Source organism: Eschscholzia californica, unplaced genomic scaffold (assembly GCF_041429995.1).
Source record: "Eschscholzia californica isolate CP2 unplaced genomic scaffold, dmEscCali1.0.p SCAF_1, whole genome shotgun sequence".
Lineage (NCBI taxonomy): Eukaryota > Viridiplantae > Streptophyta > Magnoliopsida > Ranunculales > Papaveraceae > Eschscholzia > Eschscholzia californica.
Window position 1 is genome coordinate 21,842,621 of NW_028238198.1, and position 27,317 is coordinate 21,869,937.

The 27,317-nt window shown below is 36.9% G+C and overlaps 2 protein-coding genes across 6 annotated transcripts; one reads left to right on the forward strand and one right to left on the reverse strand.

Moving 5' to 3' along the window:
* Positions 1–1,273: 1,273 nt before the first annotated feature.
* On the forward strand, positions 1,274–4,578 carry DHS1 (3-deoxy-D-arabino-heptulosonate 7-phosphate synthase 1). Its single transcript, XM_086651639.1, has 5 exons — positions 1,274–2,042; positions 2,159–2,436; positions 2,615–2,891; positions 3,114–3,359; positions 4,096–4,578. The coding sequence occupies exons 1-5, from the start codon at positions 1,494–1,496 to the stop codon at positions 4,363–4,365; spliced, it is 1,620 nt and encodes a 539-aa protein (XP_086507765.1). The 5' UTR covers positions 1,274–1,493; the 3' UTR covers positions 4,366–4,578.
* Positions 4,579–4,709: 131 nt separating this feature from the next.
* On the reverse strand, positions 4,710–11,891 carry LOC147565147 (ABC transporter G family member 1-like). 5 transcript variants are annotated; one of them, XM_086651636.1, is made up of 8 exons: positions 11,292–11,891; positions 7,385–7,464; positions 6,804–7,268; positions 6,583–6,669; positions 6,355–6,483; positions 6,072–6,263; positions 5,893–5,974; positions 4,710–5,389 (listed from the first exon to the last, which is right to left on the reverse strand). In XM_086651636.1, exons 1-8 carry the CDS (start codon positions 11,743–11,745, stop codon positions 4,980–4,982), a joined length of 1,899 nt encoding a protein of 632 aa, XP_086507762.1. In that variant the 5' UTR covers positions 11,746–11,891; the 3' UTR covers positions 4,710–4,979. The 5 variants fall into 5 exon arrangements, with proteins under 5 accessions (XP_086507762.1, XP_086507764.1, XP_086507760.1 ...); XM_086651638.1 differs by having other exon boundaries at positions 5,893–5,979; XM_086651634.1 differs by having other exon boundaries at positions 4,710–5,648; positions 5,893–5,979.
* Between the last annotated feature and the right edge of the window lie 15,426 nt (positions 11,892–27,317).

A 27,317-nucleotide genomic window follows, 5' to 3' on the forward strand; every position in this document is an offset into this window, starting at 1 on the left:
TGAGTTTTTAACCCAAAAAAATATAAAATTGAATTTTTAACTTATAAAAGATCTAATTTAACATATCCTCATTGGCCAAGTTGGTCATATATACATATATTACAATGTAATGTGATAGTAATGCATTTTGAGATTTGAAATAACCATACCTCGAAGCAATTAGATCATGACAGATTGAGAATAAGTATCATAGTATTTCTTAAGAGCAGTTAAATCATTCCATGAAATTGGTGCCCAGAGAACCCAAAATGAATTAATTGAGCACATTGCCTATCGTAATATTGACACTTATACCTTCAAATATTATAAAAAAACTCTTTTGTGTTATCGAATTACTAAGAACATGCTCTAGACTTTCAAAAAAAAAAAGAACATGCTCTAAAAACATCCACACACTTATTTACACGAGAAATTGCATAGGGTATTTCAAGATGTTAACTACCGTCATGAGATACATCATAGATCGTAGTCGACTTCCAAAAAAAAAAAAAAAAAAACTACCGTCATGAGAGATGAAACTTGTGACGTGTGAATTCTTGGGAAGGATATCCAAGTAACTAACTGTTGTACCGTATGTAGTGCAATATCAATAGCAATTAGCACCTTTCAACAAGAGAAAGTACCAATTAGTACAACTTTGTTGTTTTATACAAATAAGTGATTTTAGTGATGAGATGTGTAATGTGAGTGTAAGAAAAATGTACTCTAAGTATATTCAAAAGGGTAATTGAAGGGGGCTGCAAAAAGGAGTTGGTGGAATTGTTAGTCGACGGACTGGGTGCCTAGCTACTATAGAGGTACTCAATCCACCCAACCCTCCTTTGATTCCAAACCAAAACAAGTGAATAAAACCATCGTGGAAAGAACTTTGATTCCAAATCAACTTTGATTTATGATGAAGAGTTAGAGAAGAAAAAAACTTTGATCCAAGACCAACATTAAAAGTACTATCAGAAATCTTACTCTTCGATTGGTCCCGGACTCGGATCAGTCTGTAACCCAAAGCAAAGACTTGGACTAGACTAGTTTGAAACCTCTCTAACTGATCCGAATCCGAAATCTTGTTTTGGGTCAATCCGTGCACAAGTGCCAATAGATGTCTGTCAATCTCATCTCCCTTAGATACCAACAAGTTTTGCGGGTGCTTTTAGCCGCTTCCCAATTGAATTATTGTAAAAGTTACACGTGTCACATGTATATGAATTATTAATTTAGTTTTCCTAAAATACCCCTTTTCAACATGCATAAAATTCTCAACTACCACCACTTCACCAAACACAGAATAAACAACCATTTCTTTTGTCTCCTCTCTAAAAACCCTTATAAAAACACTTGAAAATCTAATCTCTCTCTCTACCTCCTTGCAGAGTTTTCTCTCCCTTCCTCATTCTCTCTCTCTCTCTCTAAATTTCCAACTCCATCTCTCTTTCTCTCTCTAAAAAGAAAGAGGTAGAAGAGAAAGAAAGAGGTAGAAGAGAAAGAAAGTAGTGAAAATGGCTCTTACAAGCAACTCTTCTCTCTCTAGTAAATCACTTCTCCAATCCTTACCTCTATCATCATCTTCTTCTTCCAAATCCAATCAATCTTCTTCCCTCCCATTTCTCCCAACAAAACCCAAATTTCTCAAATCAATATCAGCTGTTCATGCAGCAGATCCATCCTCAAACAATCTAGTTACAGAGAAACACACCAAATCAACACCTTCCCCCCCTGTAACAACTAAAACTAGTCCTTCAAAATGGACCATTGAGAGTTGGAAATCAAAGAAAGCTCTTCAACTTCCTGAATACCCAGATCAAAAGGAACTTGAAGCTGTACTCAAAACCCTAGATGCTTTTCCCCCAATTGTTTTTGCTGGGGAAGCTAGAAATTTGGAAGAACGTTTAGCTGAAGCCGCCATGGGTAGAGCTTTTCTTCTCCAAGGAGGAGATTGTGCTGAAAGTTTCAAGGAATTCAATGCTGTTAACATTCGTGATACTTTTCGGATTCTTCTTCAAATGGCTGTTGTTCTTATGTTTGGTGGTCAAATGCCCATTATCAAGGTCAGATCTTAAATACCCTCTTCTTCTTTTTCTCAGATCTCTGTTTTTGTATATTTTGATTAGCTTGATTTGATTGATTCAAGATTGAAACTTTTTTGGGGGAAATTCTTGTTTAGGTTGGAAGAATGGCGGGTCAATTTGCAAAACCAAGATCAGATGCATTTGAAGAGAAAGATGGAGTTAAATTACCTAGTTACAGAGGAGATAATGTTAATGGTGATGCTTTTGATTTGAAATCAAGAACTCCTGATCCCCAAAGATTAATTAGGGCTTACTGTCAATCTGCTGCAACTTTGAATCTTCTTAGAGCATTTGCTACTGGTGGTTATGCAGCTATGCAAAGGGTTACTCAATGGAATCTTGATTTCACAGAACACAGTGAACAAGGAGATAGGTAATTTCAGCTCATTCAAGTTTGTGTCTTGACTCAGTAACTCATTTGATTAATTTCATGAACATAGTCAACTCAGCCGATTTATGTTCATAACTCAATGATGGCTTTACCAATTCAAGTTTTCTTAAGTATCAAGAGTTGTATTGTTTGTTTGATTCTTATTATGTGGGTTTAATAGGTATCGCGAGTTGGCTCATCGAGTTGACGAGGCTTTAGGGTTTATGAGTGCAGCTGGACTCACTGTGGAACACCCAATTATGACTTCTACTGAGTTTTGGACATCACATGAGTGTTTGCATTTGCCTTATGAACAATCTCTTACTAGGGAAGATTCAACTTCTGGCCATTACTATGATTGTTCTGCTCATATGCTTTGGGTTGGTGAACGAACCAGACAACTCGATGGTGCCCATGTCGAGTTCTTGAGAGGCGTCGCTAATCCTATCGGAATCAAGGTATATATGAGATTTCCTCTCTTTTAGTGTTCGATCGAATCACTGTTCAAATAATCGAAATACACCCAACTGATAGAAAAAAGAAGCACTTGCCTTTTATTAATTTCACTTACTATTTCCGAATACTTGGGGAAGGAAAATGGTCAAATTTATGGCTTATGATTCAAATTTGTTCATATATTTGTTGATCAATATCGAAATGAATTGCATTTTTTGATGCAGGTGAGTGATAAAATGGATCCAAATGAGCTAGTAAAACTCATTGAGATCTTGAATCCTCAAAACAAAGCAGGAAGGATAACGGTGATCGTGAGGATGGGTGCTGAAAACATGAGAGTGAAGTTGCCTCATTTGATAAGAGCTGTCCGTGGAGGAGGCCAAATCGTCACGTGGGTCAGCGACCCCATGCATGGAAACACCATTAAGGCTCCATGTGGTCTAAAAACTCGACCTTTCGACTCAATCAGGGTAAGATCTCTATTTCAAATATGCTATTATGTCTATTAAGCAAGATCTAATAAAGCTATTTTAGAAACCCACCAAATTTTATCTACGTCCAAATTTAGATGTTTCCATTTCCAATCAGGGTAAGATCTCGATTCCAAATATTCTTCCATTTTCAATTTATCCTCATAACAGCAACTCCCATCCTTACTGGATACCACTAACGTATAAATAACAATCAATGATAATCTACCAAATTTATGATCAAATATTTTCAAATAGGAAAATGCTATTTGGCTTGACACTTCTTAGCCCGATTGGTCCGATAAGGCAAAATTGCTGACGTCATGTGTACATTTTGCCTTCTCAGCCATTTTGGGCCAAGATGTGTCGGGGCAAGTAGCATTGTTGTTTCGAATAACAAATCTTAATGTAAAACTTCGGATCACACCATATGTCACTATCATTTTTATGCAATGACTGGTCTTGATCGACGGGCGGTTGTGCCAGTTAATGTGTGTGTGTATATATATATATAAAGTAATAGTCAATTCAATTATTAAACTAAGGATTTAGTGGGAAAGCTGGCAAGTTGGGCTGCTATCTGCAAGTTGGGAACTTTCTTAGTGTGGTGGTTGGTGTGGTTGTTGTTGTTTACTTTAACATCTTTAGTTAGGTTTAGAGTTTATTATAAAAATCATTATCAAACAAAAAATCAACATCATAACAACTTTTTCTTTTCTTTATTTCTTGTGGGTAGGCTGAGGTTCGAGCATTCTTCGATGTCCATGAGCAAGAAGGGAGCAATCCAGGAGGAATTCATCTTGAGATGACTGGACAAAATGTGACTGAATGTATTGGAGGATCAAGACCAGTAACTTTCGATGATCTGAGCTCACGTTACCACACCCACTGTGACCCACGGCTCAACGCTTCCCAATCTCTTGAGCTTGCTTTCATTATAGCCGAGCGACTTAGGAAAAGGAGGATTGAAATACAGCCTCCTCTAAACTCATCCTTGGGGCTTTAAGCTGGTTTATAAGTGAAAGGAGTAAGATCTAATGATTGAACGATCTTTCTTGAACTATTTGGTTCACTTTTAGGGTATCGATTAAGGTTGTTACATTTCTTTTGTTTTTTTGTTTGTTTGTTTGAGGGGTTTAATTTAAGTTGTTTTGTGAATGAACAATGAATAGTTATGATATTTAAGGGATTGAAATAAAGCATAAAACTATCTTTGATCTGAGACCGTTTAGGTTTAAGAAGTTTTGGAACTTCTCACCTCAACTAAACATTGAAGTATCTACCTTATACGTTATAGGGTATACGCAACTACGTGATGTTTCGATATAACACGTAACAAGAAGCTACATATAACCCTTAAACAAGGTACATTTATTATAATAGGGTACAATCAATTACATTATCTTTTTAACAAATATAACATTACAATTGATATTTTCAACAATATGCAAATCGCCTGTGTAAAACGCTCAGCCACGTTGCTTGTACCTGCTGGATCGTCATGCCTTATACTCAACTATCCGACTTCTGGATCGTCATGCCTTATACTCAACTATCCGACTTTATTCTTTTTAGTCGAAGTGCACTAATACTTCATAAAACTAGTGTGATATAAATGACTTATTGTGATAGTGTAGATGAGGAATCCTCTATGATTTGTTTTCCTTTCTTAGAAGGGTTTGCTAAGAGAGCTCTTATAAGTGGTCTAATCTTTTCAGACATCTTAATAATACTAAAGAACATCAATCTATATAGAACCACCATCCCAAACAAAACAACAACATCAACCCATTTTGAATAACTCATATCCATTTCCCATTGATTTTTCAAGATTTCTTCACCACTAATAACTCCAATCCCTTGATCATTAGGAAAAGTTAGTCCTTCAAATTCATTTTTGTATAATCCTTCATTAGCCCACCTATGGAAGGAAATATAGTAAAATGGGTATTTCCAAAATGGCTTGGGTATATCATTTGGTAATCTAAAAAATCCACCATTTAAGAGCATAACACCTTGAATTCCAGCTCCTGTAATTATACCCATAAGAAAATTTGGCACGATACTTGCTACGACCATCATTAAGCTTTCTACTAGTGTCATACACATGAAAATTAGTAGAGCATAGAAGAAGAAGTGGTCTACTCCTTTATGAAGTCCAACAATGTAATAAGCTATGGCTCCTGGGACCAAAGAGATCAAAAGCAAATATGGTATTGAAGAGATTGTGTTTCCAATAGCAAAAGCTGCAACCCCATAGTGTCCATTTAACCTTTCTAGTCCGAAGATCTAAATTTGAATAGGGAAAGCAGAAAGAAAGAAGGAAGATTAACGACATACAAAAGATATATGGGTTTTCCTATATGTACTCTTAAGGGCACGGAATAAGACACTATTTGTAAAAAAATAATATTAGAGTACAATCAGTCTAACAAGTTGAACCTTTACTTATTAAAAGCAGATAAAAAATTAACCACTTAAAATCTACGCGCCATGGGTTTTCATGAAGCTCCTACTAAAGAGAAACAATTACCTTCATTTCCTCCACAAAAGAAGGAAATCCACCAATCGCCATGAAAGTTAAAAATGCAGCTATAAACATAAGCACTGCACCTCTAGCCTACAAAATGAAGGAGAGTATGATCTCTACAAGTTTGGATTATTAACTTTAGTGATAATGGGAAACTTCGAAGATTTTTTTCTTTTTGTGACCTGAATTGAGCGGTAACTATGACCGATATCATGAAATAGCATCCCAATACAAAGGCAAAGTGCAACGTAGATCGCTATGCGCAACCAATAGTATCCAACATCACGATACATGTTAACAGATGACCTTCTTGTAAGGACAAGACATTGTGTTATAAAGCTAGATTGGCTTTTCTTCCATAACAACTCCCCTTCCTATAAAAACATTAGTGCATCTTTAATACGTCTAGTTTACCATTAGAAAGAATGGAAAATATGAAATGGGGTTTGTTGAATGTTTGCATACTCTTAGACATATTTCGGTTATTCGTAGTTGAACTTGTTGACTAGTCTGAGATGACTTATATGATTTAATAAGACTATCAATTGCTTCCTCAGTTGATGTTGGTTTTCCACTAAAACCTTGTTCAATATCCTGAAAGAGATAAAGACCTTTAAGTAGTTCTAAAGACTTGTTACCACAGATGTTCATGAAGTACTAGTTTTTTCATTAGTAAGTTAATAAGATTCTTACTTGGTCAAAGTCTTTGTTGATTGTTCTTAGGTAATGATCTGATGGGTTTCTCATGTTTGGACAAGGAAACCCATTCAATGCAAAAAACTACAAACATAAGATCAAATGCGATAAGAAATAAGAAATGAAACTATATATATATATATATAATGAAACTATATATATATATATATATATATATATATATATATATATATATATATGTGAACTTTGTTTCTTACCTGATTAGCAGAAGAACGCGGACCAAAGTAGATAGTTCTACCAGAAGAAAGTAGGCAAAGATTGTGAAAGAGATCAAAAACTTCGGTACTTGGTTGATGAATGGAAGCTAAAACAGTCATTCCATATTGTTTTGAAAGCCTTACAATTGTATTGACAACATGAAATGATGCAGCACTATCGAGCCCACTCGTTGGTTCATCTAAAAAGAGAAGTTTCGGACATGTTAAGATCTCTATACAAATGCTTACTCTTCGCTTTTGTCCCCCGCTTAGGCCTTTAGTATTCCACCCTCCTATTGTTGTGTTCATAGAATCTTGTAATCCCATTTCCCTTATTGTCATCTCTGCTCTCTCTTTCTTCTCATTTATTGTCATAGAGTTAGGTAGTTGGAGATAAGCCGAGTAGGTAACCGCTTCTTTAACGGTTAATGTTGTCATTAGTGCATCATCTTGAGTTACATAAGCCTAAGTGTATACATGTTCATCAATGACAACGAAACGAAAAGAAAGCACTTATCAACATGGAGTACTAAGTGAAGTATATAACCGAAACCAGATAGCAGTGTTTTTCATGAACTTACCGATGTCCCGAAAGCAAGTAGTTGTCTTCTACCATTTACTAAGATCTCACCGGATTGTCTTGTGTTTGAATCTAATCGTCCTGAAATTCCCTTTAAATGTTAGGAGTTACAATAGAAATAACTATGGTTTCGAAACGGTGATTTCCAAGTAACATCTACTCTTATATATTCTTGAGATCCCAAGAACAATATATCATACCCTTGGGCTTGGCTCTGTGTGTCAAAACTGGAGACAATATCGATTTTTTTTTTTAAAATTTGAATAATTACATCTCGTATAAGAGCCGAGTACGACTTGTCTCTAAGAGGAGAGGATATGATAGATCTACATCGCTTGGAATAGCGTTCGGATCCAAGCCATCAGTCCGAGGTTAAACTTACTAAGTTTCAAGGTTTTGTGGTTGGGTCATGGAGCCTTTGCAAAAAACAAAAACCCATACTATTAGGATAGGCGGCCCGCCTATCCATCCCGACTGGGCCCATCAACCCAGTCGGTTTAGTCGTAGGATTTATGGTTATCATTATTAGGATAACCATCAAGAGAATTTTGTATTTATCAAATAGTAATTGTATTTGTATAAGGATTAACCTCCTACGACTATAAATAGGGCTGTATACTCATTGTTAATACACAAGAAAATATTTTTACCAAGCTCTCTCTCTTTATCTACCATCTCTCTCTCTCTCTCGGCTGACTCTCTCTCTCTCGCCTATCTCTCTCTCACGGTTTCTCTACGTGAGTAAGAACTTCACATGGTATAAGAGCTAGATTATTAATAGGAGCTCTTCGCCTTCAAGCAAATTTACCTCTCTTTTTAGGGGAATGCGTCCTTACAGTTGTTTATCTCATTAACAAAATACCAACTCCTCTCTTGAATGGAAAATCACCTTATGAGATGTTAGTTGGCTCTCCGCCTTCCATCACCCACCTTCGGGTTTTTGGTTGTCGTTGTTTTGTCCACAACAATAATATCAAAAACAAGTTCGATGCACGAACTATCGAGGGCACATTCGTTGGTTATCCCCACGGTCAAAAGGGTTATCGGATTTACGATCCCTCCACTAACAACATATTCTCCTCTCGCAATGTCGTTTTTCATGAGAACATATTTCCGATGCATTCATCCACCGACACCATTAACCCTCCTCGACCTTTCATTACGCTGCCCGACGATGGTTCTTACGTCTATCCGACGAACAATCGATCTCTTCCTCTCGGTCAGACTGGTGAGCGCTCCAAGATAACTGACCTACCTTCGGGCCTGATCGCAAACCCTGTTTCCTCTACAGGCACTCCCACTGCGTCAGGTGATTCTATGAATACCTATGTGCCCACTTCCCCTTCCGAATCCCCGCCGGACTCTATCGGCACCACCTTCCCGACTTCCTCTTCAGACCCTATTCAAGGTCGACAGACCCGAACTCGCGGTCCACCGGTTCACCTGACCGATTATGATTGCTACGCTCTGACAATCCCTTTTTCAGATAACTACGCTTTCGTTCACCATCCTCTATCCAACTGCCTTTCGGTCTCGCAGTTCTCTCCCTCTCATCAGGTTTTTCTCGCTACGATTCTTAACGCGGAAAAACCCACTTCATTCAAACAGGCGGTGACCTCTCCTCTATCGCGGGAGGCAATGTCTAAAGAGATCACCGCTCTTGAATCCAATAACACTTAGACAGTAACTAACCTCCCACCTGGTAAACATCCTATTGGATGTAAGTGGGTTTACAAAATCAAGTACAAATTCGATGGCTCGATTGAGCGTTACAAAGCCCGCCTGGTCGCTAAAGGTTATACTCAAATTGCAGGGCTGGATTATCATGACACATTGCCCCAGTAGCTAAACTGGTGACAGTACGTGTCCTTCTCTCCATCGTCGCCATCAAAGGTTGACCCCTCCATCAGTTGGATGTTAATAATGCCTTCTTACAAGGCGACCTGGATGAAGAGGTTTTTATGAAACCACCTCCCGGATTCCACAGTAAGGGGGAGAACCGAGTCTGTAAATTAAATAAATCTCTTTATGGTCTCAAACAGGTTCTCGACAATGGTTCTCCAAATTCTCGACTGTATTAATCAAGCACGGTTTCATACAGTTCCTCTCTGACTACTCACTTTTCACATATTCTCACAAGTCAATCCATATTTACGTACTAGTTTACGTAGATGACATTGTCATCACAGGCAAAGACTCTAAAGCCATCTTTGCTTTAACATCCTTCCTTAATAACACCTTCTCCTTAAAGGATCTTGGTCGACTTCAGTACTTTTTAGGTATTGAAGTCTCTCGCTCACAAAAGGATATCTTTCTCTGTCAGAGAAAGTATATCATCGATATTCTCCACGACTCGGGCCTAACGACTTCTAAAGTCTCTCCATTTGCCATGAAACAAAAATCTCGCTTAACCGTTTCAGACGGTACGCCACTTCCCGATCCTTCGATTTTTCGCCGTTTGATTGGTCCTCTACTATAATTAACAATTACACGTCCATATATCTGTTACGCCATTAATAATCTCAGTATATTCATGCAAAATCTGACTTACATTCATCTCACTGCAGCTCACCGAGTTCTGCGCTATCTCAAGGGGTCTATTAGTAAAGGACTCTTCCTTTCGGCCGATAACTCCCTCATTATTTCGGGTTACACCGATTCTGATTGGGTCGGTTGCCCGACTACTCGTCGTTCCACCACTGGATATTTTACCATGCTAGGATCTAGTCTGTTGTCTTGGAAATCAAAGAAGCAACATACGGTCGCTCGATCCTATGCGGAAGCAGAATATCGAGCTTTGGGCACCCTAACATGTGAACTTTAATGGCTAAAATCGCTTCTCCAGGATTTTGGTATCCAACACTCTAGTCCAATGCCTGTACATTGTGATAACAAAGCGGCTCTCGACATTGCTGACAACCTAGTTTTCCATGAACGAACTAAGCATATTGAAACTGACTGTCACTTAGTTCGTTAGAAGATCAAATCCAAACTCATTCTCCCTCGGTACACGCCGACTTCCGAACAACTTGCAGACATCTTTATGAAGCCACTTGGAGCTGAAACCCTACATAAATTAACTGGCAAGTTGGGCCTCGTTACCATTTCTGCTCCAACTTGAGGAGGAGTATTAGGATAGGCGGCCCGCGTATCCATCCCGACTGGGCCCATCAACCCAGTCGGTTTAGTCTTAGGATTTATGGTTATCATTATTAAGATAACCATCAAGAGAATTTTGTATTTATCAAATAGTAATTGTATTTGTATAAGGATTAACCTCCTACTACTATAAATAGGGCTTTATACTCATTGTTAATATACAATTTTTTTTTTTACTAAGCTCTCTCTCTCTTTCTCTCGGCTGACTCTCTCTCTCTCTCTCGGCTGACTCTCTCTCTCGCCTCTCTCTCTCTCTCTCACGGTTTCTCTACGTGAGTAAGAACTTCACACATACACGTTAACTTGGACATAAAAACGGGGACAATGTTAAGTTTGTGGTTGTCCAACCCAAAACCAATTGACAGTGATCACCCTTCTCCTGCGTGAAACTATTCTCACACACCTAATCACGTGTGGCATTCTTTGAGCCAAACGTATGTTTTTCTTATTTCGGGTGACGTGGAGCACGTGTGACTTTTAAGCCTATCACGTGTGGGCCTAGTTCTTGTACCATGTTAAGTTTGTGGTCGTCCAACTCAAAAGCAGTTGGCAATGAGTGACGATGATCTAGACATTACATTCTTGGTTGCGAGATCGCCCTTCTTCTGGCCATGTGGAACTATTGTCACAGACAACATCGATTTGGGCCTGAAATTGTCACACAACTGAAAATTCGGCACAACAACTTTTTTGCTCTACCAAACTAAAACACAGTTAATGAATTTTAGAGTGATCTAGATGATCATCACCTGCTAATGCATCAAGGAGAGTGGATTTGCCACAACCAGATGGACCCATAATAGCCAAGGTCTCACCAGACTGAGCATAACCAAAGAGCCCTTGGAGTAAAGGTTTATAGTCCTTCCCTCCAGAGGGCACAGTGACCCACAAGTCTTGCCATGTCAATAAAACACCTTCACTATTACTATTCATAGGAGAATTGGGATTCCCTGTTGTCTGAACCATTAATGAAGAACTCATCTTGATTTCTGGCTCAAATCTCATGGACCATGATATGTAGTTAGGAGCATCTCCACCAGGAGGATGAGAATAAGTGGGAATTGAGATAATACTTGACATATTCTCATCATTTTCACAAGTACTAGAACCCTCTGTGGGAGAGGTAATTTTTTCCTTCATGGGTTCCTTAGGATGAGAAGTTGGAGGATGAGTCCATTGTTGGGTGTTCATGGGTGAAGTCATGCTCAAATTAAGCACAAAGAAGTGGGAGAAAGAGGAGTTATATTTTAGAGAGATAAATTATAGAGAGAGAGAGAGAGAGAGAGAGAGAGGGATATAGAGAAGCAAAGGGTCTAATGATGGAGTTAGAGAATGAGATAAGTGAGATTGTAGTAATGCAACTACTACCTGTATTTATAGACTTTGTGAGTAAGGGGCTAGTATTGTAAGTAGTTTACAATTTTTATGCCCATGGTAAAAAAAAGAATTTATTAGGGTTAATTCTAATTTTGACACCCATTTGTGAGCACCTAGAATTTGGCTCTCATATTTGTCCACCCTTCTAATACCCCCCACCCCCTCTGCTATATATTTAATCGTCAAATTTAACAGTCAAGATTCATTTGTCTTTTTTCCTTTCTTCTGTACTCTCCGTTTCTTCATTGTCAGACAACCGATAAGACATCAATTGAGAAGAAAAATTATAAAAATGCAGTTTCTTAAGGAAGACGACCAAAATCTAGTCTAGTGAAGAAAGCCACTGGCCTTTTGCTTTCGCAAAAACTTGTTGGTTTTCTTCAGACCATATCTAGTCTATTGATTATCTAAAAAGATTTGTTTTGTTTAAGGGGACCTTCATTAACGGAAGTCCTCAAGGAGAGAGATAAGAGCGGTAGAGAGAAAGTATAAGACGAAGAGAAAAAAAATAGCATTTTACATAATCAAGGGGCTAATTGGGAAGCTAGTCATACTTAGAAGGTCAAACGATAATAATTCAAATATTTTTAAGCTTATTGTTATTTTTGAAATATTTAAATTAAAGGGTAATTTAGGTATATCACTTAGAGACATAATTATAAAAGAAAAAGATGCTCTTATAAAAATAATAGCCTCCATAGGAAATTAGATTTGCATTACTTCATTTGTGATTTTCGAATCTAGTGATTTCCGAAAGAAGATTAGACTTGCTAACAACCCAGACAAAGTGTTTTAAAATGATAAAAGATAGATGTTAACTTCAGAAACATGAAAGGAGTCTTAATCTAATACAGGATTAGGTTACTATATTGATTGATATATAAATTACTTTTTAAGGTAGTTTCGAAAACCATCTGTTTTGTCTTCTTCTTCATTCCCTTTTACTCTATATTCTTTCAAAGAGGACCTCCGTCCATGGAGGTCCTCTGAAATAAAGATCTAGCGGAGAGGATCTCTACCGGATTACCACTTCCCAGATCAGTGAAGGGATTTCTCTTCACACTATGCAAAAAGATGCACTTTTGTGATCGGGATTGCATCTTCTTCAACATTTGAAAGGGAACCGATCCCCTTCCCCACGGAGCCAAGGGGAAATCCCCTACCCAAATATGGGTACCAGTTTATCTTCTAACTACATTACACGAATACGTCCTATTTAGACAAAGACACGTGAACGTTAAACTTCTTAAGTTTTCGTATCTACTATCACATAAATGTCAAACTTAATATCTGAAATTGACGTATTCTTGTGTTTCTTTTGTTGGATAATTTTTTAAAATTGAAAAAAATAGAGGAAAGTTATGCATGGAAAATGAAGGGATGCACCATTTCCCTTTGGCATCCACCACACAGTGAGGCTTGATGAATGGGCATAATACCCATTATAAATGAATACATCCCATGCATGTGAATCTCTAGGTATACTATAAATTAAGTGGCATCTACCCCTCCTAAGAGCATCCATCGAAATTCTCTCTCTTTTGTTCTCATTTTCGAGTGTCTATCAACACTAAAGTTTCTTGGGTATTTTATTTACATACTATTTGTCAAATTTCGGAGTTGATTTATTTGGCAGTATCAGTTTATATTCGGAGTGTTCTCGATCTTAGTCAAGGCGTACATACTTTGAACTAAGATAGTTGTTAAGACTTCATCGTATCCTGAAGGCATAATGCCTGACCCGTTGTGTATGTGTGGTTTATACCAGAAGGGGGCGAATCACTGTCTAAAAGAATTGTGTTACCGAGCTTTAAAGTTTTGTGTACAACACCCTTTATTCTGAGTAGTTTCCATTTCAATTATTAGCAACATTTTCCAACAATTTTTAGACAGTAAATCTCGATTAGTTTGAAATGGAAGCATCAACAGCGCTAACTCAATCTCTATATGTGTTATGAATCAAGACTACACACGTCTTGAAAGTTTTAATGGAGAAAATTTCACAAGGTGGCAAGAAAGGTTGCGGTTCTTTCCGACTACTATTAAATTATTCTATATAATAGAAGGGGTACTCGACAAAAATCCCGATGAGACTCCTGAAGACTCTACTGAATTAAGGGAAAAACGAAGGATGCGAAAGGAAGACGATTTTCTTTGTCGTGGTCATATTCTGAATGCTCTATCTACTTCTATCTACAATGCTCATCATTCAATTGATTCCGCCAAAGCATTATGGGATGCACTGGATAGCAAATACCGCATTGAACAGGCAAGTAGTTAAATTTTTTTAATTGGTAAATTAATGGATTTTAAGATGGTTAACAATAAGTCTGTTTTGCTTCAAGATAATGAATTATTACTTATTGTTAGCAATCTTAAAAAAACTGGAATTTCTCTTATGAATGCTTTTCTGGTGGGGGTTATCATTTCTAGACTACCCCCTTCTTGGAGCGACTATAAGAAAGAATTCAAGCATGACGAAGAAAATTATTCATTAGATTATCTACAACGTCACCTTCGTATTGAAGAAGATTCTCGTATTCGAGAATTAAAAGAGACCCAAACTGATTATCAACCTAAGGCTAATGTGGTTGAAGAAGGAAAATCTGAGAAATATTCTCGAAAGACTAGGAAGGATAAAAAGTTTAAGAAACAAACTCCAAAGGACAAGAAGAAGGTAATTTGTTACTATTGTAACAAATCCGGCCATTATGCACGTGATTGTCGAACAAGAAAAGAAAAATCTTAAACAACAAGCAAACATGGTCGAAGAAAAATTTATAGCCACAGTTTCTGAAGTCAATACAAAAGATGCCTGATGCGAGTTTAACACCTAACCTAAATAATAGGCTAAAATAAACTCGTATTTTGTTACAAAAAAACTCGCAAGTGCACGGGTCTATGTAGTGTAAACCTAGCAAGTACGGGTCGATCTCACGAAGACAAGTCGAAAATATATTTTTCTCCTAAACTAGTCAATAAGAAACTTTGAGATTTGTTTTTTTATGATAAAATAAGATAACAAAGTGAAAGTAATAAATGATCGGAAGAAAATCAATACGAGAAAAAAATCTTAGAGCTTGGAATCCACCACAAATATTCATAAAAGTTATCTACAATTCATTATTATTATTTTTCTTTTATAACTCAATGTTCAATATGGCACTTGCATTCAAACATCCGATAATATGTAATTTGAAAAGCACATAATTATATAAAGGATTAAATTCAATTTAGCAAAACAATGATAACTTAACTATTATCTATCAACTAATAAGCATAAATCATTGAATTAAATCTAAATATGATATATCAAATCGGAAGAATAAATAAGGAAAAATATATCATGAGAAAAACTAATAAGAATTTACTATTTCTCTATAATAAAACATAATTCAGATAATCATTAAAATTGAACATTATTTTATTCACATTCATGGCTTCATCTTTCACTCTAGGTGAAGAGTCTAGTAATCCATTACAATAATTAAATTAATTGAATTAATGAGAGAGAAAAAGATGTCACCCATAAGGCCTTTCGAGGTCAATCTCATTACTGTTCCTTTTTTGTTCACCAAAATAAAGCTACTGTTTTTCTTCACTGTTAATTTGGTTTTTGGCACTCTGAAATTATCTCTGAAATTCTCCTCCTTCTGTAATCCTAAACCGGCTGCATATTAATACCCACCAGGCTTTCCTTCAATACCGGCCAGATCTTTTTCCCCAACTGAATTCTTCCTCCTGTAATCTCCTCGAATCTCTCCACAAGAATATCCCTAAAAAACCACTTGTAATCCATCTCGAATTACATTGGTCGGCTTTGAGTTTATCAACTCATTTGAATGAGAAGATCTTTGAATTCACTTTAGTAGTTTGTTTGTAGTGGCGGGTCCCACTTTAAATTCCCACTTTCAATTGCCAATTTAATAGGTGACCAATACGTGGACAACCGTTTTTCGTATATGGACAACTATTTTTGAGTCCGGTGAAAGTCAACTATGCTTGACTTAGTTTGCTTTGATTTAATAAGGAGATGACTTCATAAAGTCTTAAATATTATTAGTTAATAACTTGTGGATCCTTCACAAAAGTAATAGTTAAAAATAGAAAATCTAAGCTTGTCTTCTTTTTCATCATCAACATCATCATCATCATCATCATCATCATCATCATCATCATCATCATCATCATCATCATCATCATCATCATCATCATCATCATATTCTTTTTCTTCTTCTTCTTCTTCTTCTCAGTCTTGTTAAAGTACTGAAAAACTCAAATATGGTACGAGATATAGAGAGAGAGAATGTAGAGAGACAAAGACGGATTAAGAAGAAGATCATTTAGCTGTAAATCGATACAAGAAAACGAAAACGAATTCGAGAAGAAAAAAACAAAGACGGGTTTGAGGATAGACGTAACCAGGGAGGAAACAAGTGAAGTTAGTAAAAAAATTGAATTGATAAATGTGGAGGTTAGGAAAAAGGATATGACCCATAAGAAGAAAGGTTAATCTAAACATTTTATGAATGGATAAGTATCAAGTTGTTTAGGTATTCATCCAATTTTGATGTGTTTGACTTTTTTTTTTTAAGAAAAAGCTCAAATATGGTACGGGATAGTACTACTCCATAAGGTTGGGTTGATTGAACATGAACATAAGGGGAGATCTATTTGTTTGTAAAACAAAAAATGATTTTAGGATTTTGAAATTTTTGATTTTTAGATTTTAAAAGTTTTAGGGTTCTTAGATCTTATCTTTCTCGTCGGGAAGATTCTTCAACAATTCCCTTCCTTTTGTTTGATGCCATTATCACCAATGCTTCTCCGAAATTTTCTCTCTCTAGAGATTTGGGTGTTGGTGATGAAGATGAAGTAGGAGGAAGAAGAAGACCGAACTAACTTAGGGTTTATAGAGAGAGAGGAGTTAAAATTTCAATAATATTTCTTCCAAATTCGAAGAGGACTTGAGTGAAAATAATAAAGAGTTGTCTCCTTAAAAACTGACATCCGTATAAAAATTTTAATTTTTCTGGTTGTCCACATAAAATAGTTGTCCATATAAGAAAAACGGTGGTTCACGTATTGGTCACCATTTAATAGTATAGGATCTTTACGTGGAATGGTAAATACTTCTCTATATAAGTCCATGCAAAATGACTACTCCTGCAAAACACCCCCCATCAAATATCTTTGCTGCAAAACAACCTCAAAAATAACTTTAGTTGCAGTGAACTGACTATATGTGGTACCAAAGTACACATCACTTTCCATTTATATTGGCTTCTTGACATTTATGTGTTATTCCTGCAAAACTAATTAACTTCGTTAGTTTCACCAAATTTTTTAAAGACTAACGAATGTACATTGATGATAAATAAATGAGTTCTAGCGAACTCATCAACATCACCAAACTTACATTTTGCTAGTCCCCGAGCTAAACAGAAAAAATGAAACTATACCTAATCCATCACTTCCATGGGAATCACGATTGCACTTAGCATGTGTAACAAACCGTTAAACTTCTAGGTTGTCCTAAAGGACGAGTTTTGTCTTGTGACGGTTTGCAGTGAATTTACCTACAAAATTCAAAAGTTTCAAAAATCCAGAAGGGCCTAAATCTAACATAGTCTGAAAAATGTTTATCCGGTAATTTTTTTTGAAAGCTAATAGAAACGAAATCTAAGTCAACCAGAACATCCAAATGCTAAAAACCTCTTCACTAATAATCTAGACTCGAAGTGTACGTGACCAGCCAATATGAGCATCATTTCGCAACTGAACAAACAAGACCTTGATTAACTTCTCAATACATTTCGCCTCGACTCCTGCCTCACGGTCATACACTCAGAAAATTCAACTCACTCAGAAATGGTTCACTCAATGTGCGAGTATGAGCATGAAAGAGACTCAACACATTACAAAAGATAGACTAAAATTCTCTCTGGACAACTGATCTCACAAGAAGGAAACAACCACTAATACGGGATGGAGAAGCTTACCAACTCTTCTCACCTGATCTACTTTTCTAACAATGTTTCCTAGAGGTCAATAGACACTAATGATGAGGTAAACTAGAACTCCTGAGAACTCGTCTTTTTTAAATCTTCAAAACTACTTCAAGGGATAAATACTCAAACACAACAAAACAAACACCTTTTTTTTCAAACATATCTGGTAATAATATTGATAATTGATGCAGGGGCACCCGACGTGGAGGCTTTTTCCATGGCCAAACCGGGCCATAGGCCGTCCGGCCATGAAGAGTAGTTTTTAGGAAGTCCCAATTTTAGTATGATTATTAGAGAATTTAGGTTTAGGAATTTATGTTATTTTAGTATTTCCAATAATTGGAAAGGTCTAGATTTGAGTCTAGCTATTTAGGAAATTGCAGTCTTTTAATTATTTAGGAAAGTCTAATTCAAGTCTATCTAGGAAGGTCCAAAATCCTATAAAAGGATATCTAGTTTGTCCATTATTGGCAGATTGAAGAGAAAACCCCTTTGAAGTTTTAATAAAGTTGAGTATTTTAGAGTTATTTAGCCTTTATTTTATCATTCTTATTAAGTTTATTCATCTTCTTTAATTCCGCTGCGTTTCTACATCAACTGGTATCAGAGCCATCAAAATTCTGGATTTTTTTTATTATCGTGAAGGTTAGTTCTTATATCAATGGATTCTTCATCCTATAGTGATGAAAGTTGTTTTGAAGATCAATCGCATTACGAGGAAGATGATTTGTCTTACCAAGATATTTATTTCAATGATCGACAAGAAGACAACTTCCCCTACTATGAGGAAGAAAATTTTGATGAGTCAAATATGGGTGATTTTGAATGCGAATGGGACTATTCAAAACATTACTACGAAGACAAACAAAAAATTGATGAACATCATAATCCAAAGAAGAATTCGACATGTTCGTATGATTGAGAACCCGAAGACGAAGCAAGTAAGTCATATTTTCGTCCTTCCCCTCCATCTTCCTACTATTCTTTAGAACAACCAAATCAAACCCGTTCTTTCATAAATCCCGTGCCGACACAACCACCACCTTATTCTCCACCACCATATCCGCCACCACCACCGTATTACCCTTATTGTTTGACACAAAGCCATTACCCTACACCTTCACTAAACCCTAGTCCACTTCCCCACCCATACGAAAACCCTAGCCGTGAATGTTATAACCTGAATTCTTTAGGCACCCATGGGTTTCACATACCTAGTATTCCAAACCCAACTATAGACAACAACTACCTCACCTTCTCCCACTTCCACCAACCGATTCATGCTTCCCCCACAACATTATGGTGTCAAACACCACCACCTAATCATAATCCAACTTCCAATGTCAGTTATGTAAGTCCCCCCATTGCTCTCTTACCTCAACCTACCCTCTCGTACTCTTATAACCATCCACAAGTTTCTAATGAGGAACAACAACAACAATGGGCTATGATGCAACCTCACCCATATCAAGCTCCACCTCCTGCTTGGAACCAACACCAACCACCACAACAAACTCAACCTTACATGATGCCTCAACAACAACAACAATCGTATCCAGAACCTCACCCAACTAGTGCCGATGAGGTTCAAACTCTTTTAATCAGCGATTTGCAACCTTGGATGGATGAGAGATATATTCATGGATGTTTTGCTAATACAAGGGAGGTTGTTAATGTAAAAGTAATTCGTAATAAGTAAACGGGTCAATATGAATGTTATGGGTTTATTAAGTTTGTAAGTCATGCTGCAGCAGAAAGGATTTTTCAGACTTATAATGGGTCATTGATGCCTACTGTTGAGCAGACTTTTAGAATGAATTGGACATCTTTTGGTTCGGGAGTGAAGCGTCAAGATAGTAATGCTGATTTCATAAATTTTGTAGGGGATTTGACTTCTGATGTTACTGATTATACTTCACACGAGACTTTCCCGAGTCATTATTCTTCTGTTAGTAATGCAAAAGTTATTACTGATAACAGTACAGATAACCTCTACTACAAATGTGAGAATGAGATTTTTGTCCTTTTGGAATCTGATTAAAGTGGAGAGAAAGAAAAGCACCAAGAGACACCAACGGTTCTCGATGAACATGTTAAAGACGAGCCGAGTGACATGGATTGCAGGAACAATGAAGAATCTCAAAATCCACCTCCTATTTCCGAACGATTAGAGGACACACTGATTGATCTTTCTTTGACGGGATATACTCAATCAGAACCCAACCTAATGGGTGATTTGGCAGTAACCGTGGAAGCAGATGGATCTGTTCTAAGAACGAGATATGCAACTCAACCTACTCGTGATTGTTTGTTCGAAGATCCTGTCATGGATAGCAACAATTTGATCAGGATTTGGAACTTGAACAAGTTAGTAGGAGTTGTGGGTATTTTTAACTATAAAGGAGCAGGAAGTTGGCAAACGAAATAGGAACCTCTTGAAGACCTAGTTAACAAATCAAAGTTAAAAACACTTTATGGTTCTGTCAATCCTAGCAATGTTGAATTCCTCAAAGAGATTTCAGGTGATAACTGGACTGGAGATAGTGCAGTTTATGCTTTCATTTCAGGGTTACTATCTATAGTACCGACAAACAAAACGGCGGAAGTTTCTTTAGGTGCTCTACAATGGAAAATTTATATTGTATCTCCAATCAGAGAATACAATCAAGTGGGTTCCTTTACCCCGACCGATTTGTTTGGTCTGTATAATTCTGGAGGTGCAATTGAAGCGTTGACCGACACCAATAATTCTTTAGGTTGTACCGTAAAAGTTAAAGGGCGGGGTTGTGGTAGCTTTGGAGCTTATTCAAAAACACAACCTAAATCTTATTGTGTAGACGGAACCGAAGAAAGATTTGATTATTATGGTCCAAACGTCGTTACGAGTGTTCCAATTCTTATTAAACGAGGAGAGGCAGGAATCGTGATGGCTTGGGAGATGAATATCAAGGTTCGAATTTTCATTAAGAACAATATGGTATCTGAACTCTTCTTCATGAAACTACAAGATGATGGAAGATGTCGAAATTTATTGGATGTTCATTCCCTAATATCGTTTTTGCGAAAATCTTCGCATCATGGGTTTCAGTTTATCGTTAGTGAGTTGGTCCCTTTTTCTAACCTTTGGATTTCATGCACCTTTCGTGCAAAATGGGAATTAAGGATCGCTATGGCAGAATTCATCTTATGCGGGTACATCCCTCTTTCTTCATCAAACGGTTCAGGACGAACCTCTTGGGAGAAGGGGATGCTGATGCAGGGGCACCCGACGTGGAGGCTTTTTTCATGGCCAAACCGGGCCATAGGCCATCCGGCCATGAAGAGTAGTTTTTAGGAAGTCCCAATTTTAATATGATTATTAGAGAATTTAGGTTTAGGAATTTATGTTATTTTAGTATTTCCAATAATTGGAAAGGTCCAGATTTGAGTCTAGCTATTTAGGAAATTGCAGTCTTTTAATTATTTAGGAAAGTCTAATTCAAGTCTATCTAGGAAGGTCCAAAATCCTATAAAAGGATATCTAGTTTGTCCATTATTGGCAGATTGAAGAGAAAACCCCTTTGAAGTTTTAATAAAGTTGAGTATTTTAGAGTTATTTAGCCTTTATTTTATCATTATTATTAAGTTTATTAATCTTCTTTAATTCCGCTGCGTTTCTACATCAATAATCCAACAAGAACTTTCTTGACATTATTGCTTCCTTGGTATGATTCTCTACCTTTTGTTTCATGCCTTATTCTCAAGGTTCTAAACAACGAAATGGGTTCATATCTTCCTCTAGTTGACATTGTTTTCAAGTTATTCAGGCTACAAGAGAAATGTTCGCATTCCTGAGGACATTCCTAGTGGTTGTAAAATTTGAACTCAAGAGATCAAATGAGTTCTTTTTAGCATTGCGAGGTTGAGTAGGTCTTCATTCTACTCGAAGTTAGCTCAGAAGAGATCACTCAAAATAAAAAGAAAGGCTCAGAATCTCACATAGGTTAAGTCTCCACTAACGATCAATTATGTTCTCTGAGAAAAGTCTACTCTTCACCTATCTAACGCTCACATGGCTAGTGCACAGACAACTTCAAGACTCGAAATTCATGGAAAAACCTTTAGCAAATGAATAGCTCAATCAACTAGACTCTATAACTATTAACAAGCAAAAACAACTAGACTCACATTTTCAATCCAAAAATTAAAAAAACCTTTTGAATTTTTGAAATAAGGACAAAAAATTCAATCCCCCTATCCCCAAACTTAAACCAAACATTGTCCTCAATGTTTTGAAGACTATGCAAAATAACATGATGAGGGAAAGATATTATCAGATTCAGACGTCCTATGCATGGGTTGCCTCCCAAAAAGTTCTAAGTTTAACGTCTTCAGCCAGACTGTACTGATCAAAAGCGGATCAGTCTCGATAGACATGATCTTCAATATAAACTTCCTCTATGTCGGTTAACATCTTTAAAAATGTTTTAACCATTGTCCATTCACTTTGAACACACTACCATTTTTATCCTCAATATCGACCGCTCCATAAGGATAAACAAACTTGACAGTGAAAGGTACTGACCATCTAGAATGGAGTTTACCAGGAAATAGGTGCAAACGTGTGTTATATAAAAGAACTTTCTGACCTGGTGAAAATATTTTCTTAAAATGTTTTTATCATGAAACATTTTCATCCCGTGTTTATATAACCTAGCACTCTCATATGCATCATTCCTCAACTCCTTTAACTCACTGAGTTGTAGTTTTCTCTCTCTACCCGCTTTGTCAAGCGAAAAATTCAATTGCTTGATAGCCCAATATGCTTTATGCTCTAACTCGACGGGTAGGTGACATGCTCTGCCATAAACTAGTCTATATCGAGACATTCCAATAGGAGCCTTAAACGCTGTATGGTAAGCCCATAGTGCATCGGTGAGTCGTGAAGACCAATCCTTCCTATTTGTGTTAACCGTTTTCTCAAGAATGCGTTTGATCTCCCTATTAGTCACCTTGACCTGACCACTAGTCTGTGGATGATATGGGGTAGACACTTTATGGGTAATACCATATTTTTCCATTAAAAGCTCAAACTGCCTATTACAAAAATGTGTTCCCCCGTCTCTAATAATTGCATGTGGTGTACCAAAATGTGAAAGTATGTTTTCTTTCAAGAATATGATCACAACTTTGTGATCATTCTTTTTGCAAGCAACCACCTCTATCCACTTGGACACATAGTCAACTGCAACTAGGATATACAAATTTCCAAAAGAATTTGGGAAGGGACCCATGAAATCGATGCCCCACACATCAAAAACCTCAACTACCAAAATAGGATTAAGGGACATCATTTTCCTACGTGAAACTCTTCCAACTTTTGGCATCGTTCATATGTCAAACAATATGCATGGGTGTCTTTAAATATAGACGACCAATAAAAATCACACTGTAAAATTTTGGCGGCGGTCTTTTTACCACTAAAATGCCCCCCACATGCATGATCATGACAACAAGAAATGATTTTAAATTGTTCATTATCAGGGACACATCTCCTAATGATCAGATCTGGACAATACTTGAACAAGTATGGGTCGTCCCAGAAGAACCGTTTTACCTCAGCTAAAAATTTATCACGATCTTGCTTGGTCCAATGTTTGCGTATTTGACCAGTAACAAGATAGTGCAATATATCAGCAAACCAAGGTAACTGGGAAACACTAAAAAGTTCCTCATCAGGAAAGCTCTCTCTAATAGGTAACTCGTCTTCTCCAAACTCTAACACAAGCCTAGACAAGTGGTCTGCTACTAAATTTTCGGAACCCTTTTTGTTTCGAATCTCTATGTCAAACTCTTGCAGCAGTAGTATCCATCTAATCAGCCTAGGTTTTGCATTCCTTTTTAGAAAGGAGATATCTTAATGCAGCATGATCAGAGAATATAATGACCTTAGACCCTACGAGATATGATCTGAACTTTTCTAGGGCATATACTACAGCTAACAACTCTTTTTCAGTGGTAGAGTAATTTAGCTGTGCATCATTCAACGTCTTACTAACATAGTATATAACGTGAAGAAGTTTATTCTCACGTTGACCTAACACGACTCCAATTGCATAATCAGATGCATCACACATGATCTCAAATGGAGTACTCCAGTTGGGAGGTCAGACAATGGGGGTAGAAGTAAGTAGAAGCTTGAGTTTTTTAAAGGCTTCTAAGAAAGGACCATCAAAGACAAATTTGTTCTCTATTGCCAAAATATTACAAAGAGGTCTAGATATTTTGCTGAAATCTTTAATAAACCGTCGATAAAATCTAGCATGTTCTAAAAATGATTGAATATCTTTGACCGTTTTAAGAACTTGAAGGCTTTTTATCAACTCGATTTTTGCCTTATCTACTTCAATGCCCTTTCCTGAAATGACATGCCCTAAGACTATTCCTGAGCGAACCATAAAGTGACATTTCTCCCAATTGAGAAGTAGGTTCTTCTCTTTACACCGAACCAACACAAGTATGAGGTGATGTAGACATTCATCAAACGATGACCCAAAGACTGAAAAATCATCCATAAAAACTTCAAGAAACCTCTCTACCATATCTGAAAATATGCTTATCATACATCGTTGAAAAGTGGCGGGTGCGTTACACAACCCAAAAGGCATCCGACGATAAGCATAAGTTCCAAATGGACAAGTAAAAGTGGTTTTCTCTTTGTCCTCAGGGGCTATTGCAATCTGATTATAGTCGGAATATCCGTCTAAGAAACAATAATAGCTATGCCCAGCTAGTCTTTCTAGCATCTGATCAATGAAAGGAAGAGAAAAATGATCTTTCCTCGTGACCATGTTCAATTTCCTGTAGTCAACACTAACACGCCACCCAGTGGTCATCCTGGTGGGCATTAACTCATGTGACTCGTTCTTGACCACAGTAATGCCTGATTTCTTGGGTATGATTTGAACAGGACTGACCCAAGTGCTATCCGAAATAGGGTATATGATACCTGCATCTAATAATTTCAGGACTTCAGCTCTAACGACCTCCTTCATGTGAGGGTTACGTTGACGTTGCATTTCTCGTGACGGTTTAGCATCTTCCTCTAGATAGATATGGTGCATACAAATAGATGCACTTATACCCTTTGGATCAGCGATTGACCACCCTAATGCCTATTTGTGATTTTTAAGGATATCTAAGAGTCTACTTTCTTGTTCTTTCTTTAGTTCGGAAGCAATAATGATAGGTAAGGATTCAGATGACCCTAGAAAATAATACTTCATGTTGTCGGGCAAGGGTTTCAATTCTAAAGAAGGTGGTTTCTCTGTGGAAAGGGGAAACTCTGGGATAAAAGGAACACTAGACTCATCGATAAATGATAGTTGAGGTGTCTCTAAAGTTGGCGAGTCAATAGGCTCTGACAAAACGAGGGGTTCAGTTTTCGCTTTCCACTTATCAGTATCCAGTAATGGGGTAGAATCCAGTAACGCATTCACCTCATTGTACTTCCCTCCTCATCAACGTCTAAGCCAAAATGAGCCAACAATGTTTCTAAAGGATCATCAGATAGAATTTTAGGTAAAAAATCTTGGACGAATAACTCTATCAGATTTAACTCGCTAAAATCATCAACATCATCAGGGTGAAGTCCGGCATTGAAGATTTTCATCTCTATAGTCATGTTTCTGAAAGACAATCTTAAAAGTCCACTCCTACAATATATGACAGCATTGGATGTAGTTAAGAATGGTCGTCCTAAAATGACAGAATTTGACTATGGGAATCATGAACTGGTTCAGTATCTAAGATTATCAAATCTACAGGAAAGATGAATTCATTAACTTTTATCAAAACATGAGATTGGGAACTACGGAACAATTCTGTACATTTGGAAAGACTCTAACTCTACAAAATGTTCATCATGTGCCCGATGTGACTAAAAATCTTGTATCGGGAGACCGTCTTAATAAGAAGAGTTTTAAGATGGTGTATGAGTCTGATAATTAAATTTGTATTGTCCAAAAGGGACACGTTTGTTGGTCAGGGGCACAAATGTAACAGAATGATTAAGTTGAATCTAATAAATAATAATTCTTCGGTTTACATTGTTGATTCTATTAATTTGTGGCATGGTAGATTAAGTCATGTTAATTATGGTTCTCTTAGAAATACGGAAAAATTAGGCCTAATTTCTAATTGCGATTTTAATTCAACTAGGAAATGTCATGTTTGTGATCATGCTAAAATATTTCGAAAAGCCCATAAGTCTATTGTTAGGAATTCAAATTTGCTTGACATAATTCATAGTGATGTGGGTGATTTAAAAAATTACATAACTAGAGGTGACAACAAATATTATGTAACCTTCATTGACGATTGTTCTATATACACTTACGTATATCTAATGAAAAGTAAAGATGAGGTCTTTGAAAAATTCATGATATTTAAAGCGGAAGTTGAAAATCAACTTGGTCTTAAAATTAAAGTTTTAAGATCTGACAGAGGTGGTGAATATTATCCAAATGAATTTATTAAATTTTGCCAAACACATGATATTATTCACCAAGTCACTTACACTCCTCAGCAAAATGGTACTGCAGAGAGGAAAAATAGGACTATTATTGAGATGGTCAATGCAATGTTAATTAGTTCTGACTTACCATTATCTTTACGGGGTGAAGTGATGCACCCGAAAAGGTTGCACACCCAAGCGGAGGTATCAAGTAGTAATTCGGCAAAGTCGGGATCGATCCAAGGATAGGAAGGTGATTCAGATAACGAAGGAGTCTCGTTCGCCGGTCTAGGTATCACTAGCTAACTTAGACTAAAAAGGAAAGGAACAAAGATAAATGGGGGGTTAAAGATTGATTTAAGAGGGAATAATGAAAACAAATATAACTACTAAACAATCTAAATAAATGGGCAAGAGAGATTCGAGAGAAGTGTCGGAGGAGCAAGAGTCGGGAGGCAACAAGAGTCGGGAGGCAACAAGAGTCGGGAGATAAATAAGTGAGAGAGGTGTCGAACCGAGAATCCGATAATGATAAACCTACATTTAATGTTCAAAGTATAACCGATGTTCGACTCCTAAGGTGATGTCTATAAGCACTACGTATATCCGGAGATCTTACTTAGTCAAACAAACATCATAATCGGTTAATCCCGAGTCAATGAAAGTGTTGTCTAGTCGCCTGTGAAGTGCATGACAAGACACATGAAAATATGGCTTAGACTACGATCGATATCGAATACTTCATTTCGTCTATTAACTATGCGAAGTGCTTGACAAGACACATGAAAATACGATCAAAACGATAATCGAATTAAATGAACATCAATTCATAATCAAAACATCAAATCATATTAAACATAATCACGAATTCATCACATTTCATCTCATATAAT

Coding starts and splice junctions, on each gene's coding strand:
- DHS1 (XM_086651639.1), top strand. CDS start 1,494: ATGGCTCTTACAAGCAACTCTTCTCTCTCTAGTAAATCACTTCTCCAA. Junction 2,043..2,158: donor GTCAAATGCCCATTATCAAG/GTCAGATCTTAA, acceptor ATTCTTGTTTAG/GTTGGAAGAATGGCGGGTCA. Junction 2,437..2,614: donor CACAGTGAACAAGGAGATAG/GTAATTTCAGCT, acceptor TGGGTTTAATAG/GTATCGCGAGTTGGCTCATC.
- LOC147565147 (XM_086651634.1), bottom strand. CDS start 11,745: ATGACTTCACCCATGAACACCCAACAATGGACTCATCCTCCAACTTCT. Junction 6,484..6,582: donor TCAACAAAGACTTTGACCAA/GTAAGAATCTTA, acceptor TATCTCTTTCAG/GATATTGAACAAGGTTTTAG. Junction 6,264..6,354: donor TAACCGAAATATGTCTAAGA/GTATGCAAACAT, acceptor ATGTTTTTATAG/GAAGGGGAGTTGTTATGGAA.